This window comes from Haliotis asinina, chromosome 4 (assembly GCF_037392515.1).
Source record: "Haliotis asinina isolate JCU_RB_2024 chromosome 4, JCU_Hal_asi_v2, whole genome shotgun sequence".
Classification (NCBI taxonomy): Eukaryota; Metazoa; Mollusca; class Gastropoda; order Lepetellida; family Haliotidae; genus Haliotis; species Haliotis asinina.
In genome coordinates, this window is record NC_090283.1 from 77,520,327 (window position 1) to 77,530,623 (window position 10,297).

General features: G+C 41.6%; 1 protein-coding gene across 1 annotated transcript; it reads right to left on the bottom strand.

Moving 5' to 3' along the window:
- Positions 1-4,895: 4,895 nt before the first annotated feature.
- On the bottom strand, positions 4,896-7,342 carry LOC137282748 (lysophosphatidic acid receptor 6-like). Its single transcript, XM_067814535.1, has 2 exons — positions 7,272-7,342; positions 4,896-6,029 (listed from the first exon to the last, which is right to left on the bottom strand). The coding sequence occupies exon 2, from the start codon at positions 6,002-6,004 to the stop codon at positions 4,925-4,927; it is 1,080 nt and encodes a 359-aa protein (XP_067670636.1). The 5' UTR covers positions 6,005-6,029; positions 7,272-7,342; the 3' UTR covers positions 4,896-4,924.
- Between the last annotated feature and the right edge of the window lie 2,955 nt (positions 7,343-10,297).

A 10,297-nucleotide genomic window follows, 5' to 3' on the forward strand; every position in this document is an offset into this window, starting at 1 on the left:
CACTCACTTTTCAGTAACCGATGTCGTAAGATCTGATGAACTGGATCGGCTGGGTGAGTCTAATGATAACGTCACCTCGGCAACATTTCAGCCATGTAGTGACGTGCAAGTGTGCATGAACATCACTCATTAACACTAAATGTGACGCGCAAAGGCTGGTTAATGTGAACCATTAACAAGCTGGTTTACTCGTGAAGATGAAGGACTTCATGTGAGCTGATATGATAAAACACGGAGCGTGTTGTCAACTAAGTATTATTCTGAACACCATTTCGGCTGTTCAACATACCAAGATGAAGATCCGCATGAAGATCAGTACATCTGTTTCCAGTAAAACTCCATGACCTCGTGGTCGATATCAGTGCGACCGTCTCTGATGAAGCCAATTCAGTACCAAATCATGCGTTCCATCCTACGTATTTCCCTAGTTCCCAAGAGATGGTTTAAATACCATCTCGCCAGTCATCATTATTTCCAGGCAAACGAGTTTGACGAATATACTACACGCATGAAGCTAAATCATGATCTGCAGTAGAAAATAATTTAAATCAGATAATGTCGTCAGATTCAGCGTTTAAAATGTCAACGGAAATATTTTTCTTAACGCTTCGTAAATTCGCACCAAGTCAACCAGCTTTCGGATCGACAAGACGGAGATAATCTGATCCACGTTATATATAGATGTCTCCGTTTGACAAATGGACCCCCAAACCATGTTTACATGAATCCATCAGCAATCTGAAGTATGATTTCCTTGTTTGTCCTGGTAAATGAAGTAGTTGAAACAGCGCACATGCTGTTAAAACAGTTCTTTTAGTTTTGTATTTAGTGGCGATTTCATTAAAAAGTATGTCTTGAAGGATTAAAACTGATTCTATTTCAAACAACGGGAAGCCATACGCCATGTTGAAGCAGATGCAGTAGACGTTGGTGTGATATTTTAGTAATAATAATCATGATTTCAAATTGTACTATGTATAAGTATTTTTAGTATGATATTTTAACTTTGTATACTCATTTTTTAGGCCGGAGTCAGAGATAGCCTCAGCTTGGAATGTTGTATCCAAACATTGTTCAGTTACTGTCCATCCATGCAACAGTGATTCAGTCAACTTCTGAAGCTGAGAGAGCGTTCTCAAAAGTGAAAATGATTGTGACAGATCATAGAAACAGACTCAGTGTTCAGAACTGCAACAGGCCTCTCATGATTAGCCTGAATGCATCTTCAGTTTCAGACAATGACTTCAAAAAGTTGTGAACAAATACTTGGTAAGGAAGAAAAGAAAATTGTTGTTTTTGTGCTTTGTGAAATTTTAAGCAAATGTGATAACAGATTAATGTCTTGAAAAGTTTTTTTTTAAATTCTAATCTTAAAATACTAACTGAAAAGAGTGAAAATGAACTTTAGAATTGAAATTATAAGACAATTTGAACTCATATACATTTTGTTATTTTTTCAATAAACCTCACCAACATGCCCTTTTAGTTTATGAAATGCTCTTTTCCATGGATGTACCCTGCCCTTTCTGAACTCTACGGGGAACACTAATTCAGGTAAATGGTTCGTGTTCAAGAAGATGTGGTCTGATTGAGTGCATTCTCGTGTGTGTCTGCGTGTATCTCTCTCTCTCTCTCTCTCTCTCTCTCTCTCTCTCTCTGTGTGTGTGTGTGTGTGTGTGTGTGTGAGCCTCTCTGCATGTACTGACTCGGACTGTTGTAGGTATTGTCCGAAGCAACTAAATTCAATTTCGATACCCTGCGATACCTATGATAACAGGCACGATAGCAACGAATATCTTTTCTGTGCCTGGTACGGGCTTCGACACTTCGACCCTTGGCTCTTGGGATTTGTTATGGTAAGAGACACACATGCATGCTCTTTCTGTTAAGCGTCCTCAAGATCTATACGCACTGAGTCACTTCCCTTTGCTTGAGGCGTGGTTATAACCAGAAATACTGAGATTTAACGCTATGTAATTCGCCAGTTATTATATATTATATGGGACCAAGCTATGAAAATTGAAGATCGAGTTTCACGTACGGAAGGTTCTGTCTTATTGTATCATACATAAACAGACCAGCACAAACAAATGTTTATGGTTCCTGGACGTGTTCCTGGCTCAAACCCCAAACAATGCCGATGCCTCTTGAAGAGTTATACAACGTACTCGTATATCGCGGCACTTCCGCTTAAAGTGGAGTTACGAGCGTGATCTTAGTTGTTTGTGTATTGACAATGAAATAGAAGAATGACGATTAGACAAAATCGTAGGCTGGCAGCCTATTCATGAAGTAGAATTAGTGACGACAAAGCCTACTTAAACCCGACTTACGGCAAAAGTTACGACTCCGCGAGAAAGCCTTAAGTGCACCAATGCCTTGTTATGTTATGTTATGAACACGAATCGTAGCTAATTGAGCGACCGCTTTAGTGACGATGCTGCATAAAGCTTAATAGCATCGTCGGGGAAATAACTGGAGGAAATTAATGAATGCATGCTTAAGTTATTACATGAACACTAAACGTCGACGAAAGACCTATGGAAGAACAGTCCATATTTATCATTTAGCGTTGTTCCTGCAGCGGTTTTGGATGACGTCGAAAAGGTGGCAACGCTTCACCCAAGGCTTGTTCAGTGGATCATAAATCAAGGGATCTTTCGGACCAAGACAACGTATTCACATTGTTCTGAATAAGAACACATGCGATGTAGCGTTATGGCGTTAAAATGCCCGTCCACTGCCGGTCTGTTGCAAAAAAGGTTTCACTCAGTCACTAACGTTAGCATGGTTGCTGCATCTGATGCCCTCGTCCAATACAACCCCTTCCAGCATACATGGGCGTAACGTTCACTTGTGCGATCTGTTCTTGCTTTATCCAGAAGAAGACGCCATCCATCGGTGAAGACAGAGTGACCGTGCGTGTGTGTGTGTGTGTGCGTGTGTATGAGAGAGAGAGAGAGAGTACGCATTCCTGCGTATAGAAATATTGTGTGTCTCAGAGTGTGTCTGCGCAAGCGTGTGTGTATGTGAGTGGATATCAATTATGGATTAATAAATGTAAATCATCAGTGCAAATGGGAACACCAACACGCCCTGATGTTAAGTAACATTTTGAAATATTCGGCAGACGGCACGGGCCACAGCATGGCGTTTCTACCGTTCTTATTATATGTCGTTGTACAAAGTGTTTGGAAATTGTGTATTTTTCAACACTCATAAGAAATTTGTCACGGTCTAAAGTATAGAAAGCTCCCATGGAGAGTAGAAGGTAGAGTCAGAGGATGGCACTTGTTTTTACCTCGCCTGCCCAAGGGCTTCATGGGAAAGACACTGGTCGGACCAGGAACAGTATTTATGGCCATCGTGTTATGAAATATACCTAGAAATCAGGAGGTGGAATCGTGTGGCAATACACGTGTTCCCTATGCGTATATAATTAGCGGGTTAGGTAGAGCAGATTCGAATGCTTCATCTAGAAACTACCGTACGTTTAAAGTGTTTTCATATTGACAAGTCCTGTTAATCATAAATAGAAGCAAAGGAAACATACATGTATTTATTGTCGAATACATAGAACGAAATCTGAGAAGATCGCCCGCTGTGGCCGAGGTAACTAACATGCAAAGTAGTTGCCCTATGGCACCGATGGTGAACTACACCGACATGCGCAGATGGGTAGCGTATCGGGGTCGTTACGCTAGGATCTTCTGCGCATGTGTGTTTCATTTTGCAATACATCCTCGGTGGAAAAGCAAACACAGATATAGTTCTAATCAGGGAGAGGTTGTCGTCTTGTTTGCGCAGAATGCATATGCGTACAGAACGATGCGACGACAGGAGAGCATGTAATCCTCCATGGTAATTTTGTTGTAAGAATGATCAGCTTTATGTACTTTGTTCTTTTATCTGAGACACGAAATATTCGGCAATACCATAGCTCTATTCGCACTGAAAAAAACACGTTGTCTCAGGAGGGTATGAGTTCGATTGCACACAAGCCAAAACATCTCTAAGCCAAGCTGTCACTCTGTCAGGCAGACAGGTCCCACAGCCCCACACACCCTGGTAACACTATCACCAGATCATAACCATTTATTTACTGTTCGCCTGTACACGTTGGTCACAATCTGCTATGACACTTGACATACCTTTGACGCACCTGCAGGTCATCATGGCTACACTTTCTCTTTACCTTTATCACGCAGTTGACCACCCGGGATATTGGTCACTCTTTAGCATGTCTTAGTCTCGCCCCTAATTCATCTGGCGACACGACCCACCCACCCACGGGTCATTTCCTGGACACGCCCCTGACGCGTTTGGGCTGGATGGCCAGATACCTCCCGTGTCCTGGTCAGGCACTAACCTTGTCTAGGAGACTGGGCACATCTGTATCGCACACTAACCGCAGTGAGTAGAATTATGTCAAAACCATGCATGTACCATAAAGACTTGCACAACTCTTCGTTCAAATCAATCAAATCTCACATGGCACATCCAAACATGACTCTTGTTATAGCGAAAGAGAATACCTGCTTGTCTCAACGCCACGTGTAGTAATGTAGGTATAGAACCTTGGTGACACGTATGTACATGTGCGTACATCCTTTAATTAATCTTTGACGATATTTAGTACCCGTGATGTCTAGTTCAAGCCCACGTGGCTAAAGGATCAAACATGATAGGACATTGGCTTGAATCTCGCAACTCACGTCCTTCACTTACAAATTGTTGCAAACTGACACAATACGAAGGTGTTGTTCCAAGAAATTTTCAACCAGCAGCGGTCACTCTCTTACTTGCGTTGCACAATCTCACGAGGTCTCACGATGTTTTGCTCTTGAGCCCTTAGGTTTGACACGAGCGCCACTGTTTTCCTGTTCTCCAAAATCTGCAAATTGCTGTCCCAAGTGCAGATGTCTCATACCTTAGTGCCCTCCGTTGTCTGGGACACCGGAGCATACACCCGACATCGTCTACATCCACCTCCAAAAACACCTTTCCGAAAATTAGCACTGAAGGCGAAAAATAAGAAAAACTTCACATAGAAATTGATGAAAGATACCTGCTCAAAAATCAACTGGATAAAACTTAGTAGCATGGAACTATTTGGCGTACAACCTAGAATATCCACCGTGAGCGCGTACAACCTGACACTATGGACGGGAATGTTGAGCAGCAGGTAGGTGAAGGAAAGAGCAAAGAGCATCTTGGCCACACGAACCTGAGGGCAGCTTGACGACGTTCGCTGATTCTCCCTCGTTGTCCTCTTCCTCCTCTTCCTCAGGGATGTAACGATGGCACAGACAATAGCCACTAACATAAACACCATAGCCAGGAACGGCAGCAACAGCGTTAGAACAGTATCTACAAGGGTGAAGATTTTCATGAACGTTCCCCAACTCGGTTTTGGTTGACACATCGGGATGTTGGAATAAGCAGTTGTGGCCACGTGGGTCGAGAATATGTAAAACATGTAGATCACCAGCGCGGCTATAAGTAATGATATGGCAACTCCACGTGCTCGGGTTAGAGTGCAAAGAGTCCTGATCCTCATCGGATGACATATAGTGATGTAGTTCTCTACTGTAATACACACCATATACCACACGGACAGGAAGCTAAACACATATTGGAAGTACACATACAACTGGCATATCACTGGTTTGTGGGTGAATTTGTAGCCGAGCGTTTCCAACCACTGGAACGACATTGTCAACAACAATCCGATGTCGGCCGACAGCACAGACAACACGTACACACTTGAGGACAACTTCCGAAGATCCTTGCCGGCGAACACCAAGATGGACACAATGTTGGCTACTAGGCCAACAAATACGTCCGTTGGAGTGACGTACTTAATAAACATGCTGGCGACTGTCTGAAGCATGTTATCACTGTTGGGGAAGTCGTAGTAGGACATATTGTCGGTGACGTTGAGGTAGTCCGTAGAGATGTCGTCAGTTGGGCAGTCGACGCAGAAAAATGTTGACGTTTCCATCGTTAAAAGTTGAACGGCAAGTACTCTAAACAGATAAAAATGTTGTCAATGAATATATATTTCATACAACTGTTTAAAAACTTTCAATAAATAGTGAGTGAGCAGTTTAGTTTTACGCCGCACTCAGCAATATTCCAGCTATATGGCGGAGGTCTGTAAATAATCGAGTCTGAACCAGACAATCCAGTGATCAACAGTATGGGCATCGATCTATGCAATTGAGAAACGATGACATGTGTCAACCAAGTCAGCGAGCCACCCAATCCCGTTAGTCCCCTCTTACGACGGGCATAGCGAGACGTTTATTGCGAGCATAGGTTGCTGAAGGCCTGTTCTACCATGGACCTTCTCGGGTCAAGTACAATAATTAAAATGATATAAAGGAAAATGTTATTCTTGCGATAACGCAATCGGATAAATTGCAGGTGAATACAATATGCAGGTGAAGTTAAATAGCAGAAGCTACTTTCGATCGGCCTCAATCGATCCCTGTTTACTCAATGCACAAGACACATTTCTCAAACATAGCTGCAAGTCACACGGCACAGCATGAACAATGTGATGTTTCCATCAAATAATGCATCATTTAGCAGTTCATAAAATATGCTCCATTGAACAAAATGACCTCCACAATACAAATGGTTTCGACAAATATTGGTAATGCGATTATTAGTTTTCAGTGTTTCTCTGTCATAAATGAGAAATATTACAAATTCTGTGTTTGAGTTATTCTTGCACATGGCACACAATACACATTTTGTTCGTTTGATATTAAGTGATACATAAACCACGGCTGACATGCTAATCAGAGCTCATACCATATTAGCATGGAAACAACACCATTCTGTAGCGCCGTATCAAATGACAAAGACAGTTCTGGTTAAGCTTTGTCATTTAACATTGCAGCGAAGGCTGAGACCGTCACAGCCCAATCACTGAATGGCTTTAGCAATGATGCTGCTTCCAGAAGATGTTTCTGTCACCCTCATAACGAAGATGTAACCCAAACTACACATACTAAACATACCATCAAAGGGAACAGTAAGTTTTTTATGAATAACACGACGTTTCGGAGTGTATGTCTGCTCCTTCAAAAAATCTGAAACGTCATGTTATTCACAATCAAGAATATGACATCCATAAATCTTGCTTTTCTTATGCATTCAAAATCTAAATAAGCTTCAAATATTTCCTATTAAATAGGATTAGTTGCAAAAGGCAAACTATCGATGAAGTTAAGGCCAGAAGAATGTAAAACGAATCTTACTTAATGGTCCTGTTCTTGGTGATGATGACACAGGATAAACGGACGACAGTCGTGAATACCGTTGTGACACTCTCGACAGCTACGTATAAAGGCCTGAAAACCTTTTACTGAGCATTAGGTATCCTTGACTCATTCCGTTCCTTGTAGGTAACATCAAACAAATAGTATTGATTTCGCTTTCACAGGTTCACGTTGGCAGGCGTGTCGTCCTATTGATTGCATCGTTGTCTACAACGCTCCCATTCAGTACATGTGAACACAACACGATGCAAGATGTTTACATCCTCTTCAGACAAACATCTAATCTCGCCATTTAGCAAATATGATCGATGATTCAAGGTTACTTACAGGGAATGTCCATTTATCACAAAAGATGTTCCCTCCTTCAAATGAATTAGCGGAGTTATTGATTCACAAACATCCGATTCGGTGTATACTTTTTCCTAGGAGATTTACGGTAAGGGTAAAACCAACATGTCTTCAACAGAATGTCGTTAACTGTCAAGAGGTTTTTGAGGTGATCGTTCTTCCTTCTTGTAAATATTGTTGTCCGAGAGTAGATCTCTTCAACATTTGACACCAGTATCAAGTATTTCGAAACTCAGCAGTTTTTGAGTCCTTTTCACAGAATGACCAGAGTAGTCCAGGTAGTTACCTTACTCCTTAGTCATAACAGAAGTTGTCCTAACTATCGACACACCTTTCACATAGGAGAATCACACAGCGACAACCACACGTGTGCTCTTGGCCCGTGGATAATTACATTGATCAGAGGGGTGCGCTCGTTGCAGTGAGCCAGTGCTTCACATCGACCAGGCTTTAAAGCGTCGTCTCACACCCTGCAATAAAACGACAAACTTGTAAACATTTATAGTGACTGGCGGTACAATTAACATAATGTCCAGACACGAGCCCAATATTGTACGGCGAACCAATAAGCAGGGATACAGCCTTGGAAAGGATAGGGCGACATCGGCTGGCGGTGGTTCCATCGTGAGAAATCGAAGGTAACTAATTCTTAGAAGGGCTCTTATGTTGGAAAGAGCTCCCCTAATTACAAGTAGACCTACTCAGCAGTGTTGGTATTATAGTAACCAGCAGGATGTTCGGTATGTAAAGAGAAAATCCAAAGGGCACAAGTTGAGTTGCGTTTAACGTGGTGGTAGGATTCGTTAATATCAAACGGTCCATTTGATATGGTTATGGGAGCGGTAATATGTGGGTGTGCGTGTGTGTATGTTGGGCTGGGGGTAAGTTGTTATTATTGGTTTAGGGGAATAAAAAATCCACAAAAATCATAATGTTTTAACACAAACAATATACAAAGCAACAATGTCATAATAAATGTATGCATTCTGAAACAGACATATATATGTTTAACATATTACTTTCAAGGTCAACGCTGGGAAAAACTACATTTTACCTCACCGTGATGCCGCACTAACCAATAGCCCTGACGAAAGTCACTTCCTGTTAAAAAAACACAAGAATGCTGTCAGGCAGTCAGTTGTGTACACATGACGTCAACAGTCACTGGTTTAGCCTCTGTATTTCTGACTCCTGGTATATGGAGTCCCCGTCAGCTGGGACCCCGAGACCAGAAGACGCCCGATAATTACTATTTCAACTTGTACCCTTGTTTTCTCAGGTTTTATATGTGTAGTTCTCTTCAAATCCTTTGGAACATCACTGTCTGATAGCAAGTGACATAGGTAAACACGGGATAACGGTGTAGTGAAAATGTTACAATCGACTATGCTTTCAGTAGGCATTCTTATGTATGTGGAATTGTTATTATTTACCACATATTATCCTAATCGTGTCGCCCACCGAAAGGTAGAGCAATTATAGAACATAAGTTGCGGCCTACTGTTGTCCGGACTGATGTCAGTTATGTGGTGTTACCTCATTGAGCAACAATGCCGCTTTTGAGGTAGACACCTTTGACGAGACACCGGGTTCTTGAATTGTTGCCTTTAACTTCACTTTATCTCCACTTAACAGTCACTATAAAACTCTGACTTGTATGTACATTGAATAAGATGACTAACAGCTGAGTGAGTGAGTGAATGAGTGAGCTTGATGTGGGAGTACAGCCAGGAAAGAGGACCTTTTCACGTGTCCAAAGACGAAGAGGTTTAATGTGTCTTAAAGTCTTGGCTGATGGGGGCAAACGCAGACTTATCATGATATGTATACTTTTGTTTACATGATATGTACTGACACTGATTTTAACATCCTTATTAACAGGGATTCTGAAAGTGATTTACAGAATACCTGCAAAAGGTCACATCCAAATTTGAGACATTTTTTTGGTGAGAGGCCTGACACTGCGTGTAGCCTTTTTTAACACGTAACACTATCTTCGACCGACAGTTCAGAGAATCAATGTTCCTTTGTATTCACATCAACCAAGTTACATTGTGTAACCTTACTCTCTGAGCCTAATCAAAGGAAACAGTAGACTATAACAAATCGATATAATGCGTTTACAGAAAGGAATAAACAGACTCTTCTGTGGGGACATTAAGAGGAAGGAAAGACAGTTGTCTGACATCCGATTCGCTAGGTCAAGTCCATCTGTTACGTGACCATTACGTTCTAGACGTAATTTAGTTAAGGATAATTGAAAAGTCGTACAACACCATTCGGGTTCTTCAGAAACAGGCCTTGACAAACCGCTGTTAAACATGCTACCTTGCACAAAACCCGTCAGTTTCAATCCATAAGGATCAACGTCGTTAAGCAAACACTCAAAATCGACTGGAAGGACATTTTGTTCTTCTAACAGAAACAACAACTTTATTCTTAACGTTTGTTTCTGGTTGACAATGATAACGGTGAAGTCTTTGAGAGGAATGGCGGTCAATACCTGAAGGATCTATTGACAGGGCATCATGTGACCATTAGATGTTAAACGGCCTGAAACAACATTCAATTGCCGACCAGAATCTGATAGGACAATGAGATTATAAAAATTTCAAAGCAGCTAACAAAAGAGGGCAACGTCCAACGCACCAAAACCT

Excerpts from the sequence above, each read along its gene's own strand:
- LOC137282748 (XM_067814535.1), bottom strand. The coding sequence starts at position 6,004 with ATGGAAACGTCAACATTTTTCTGCGTCGACTGCCCAACTGACGACATC.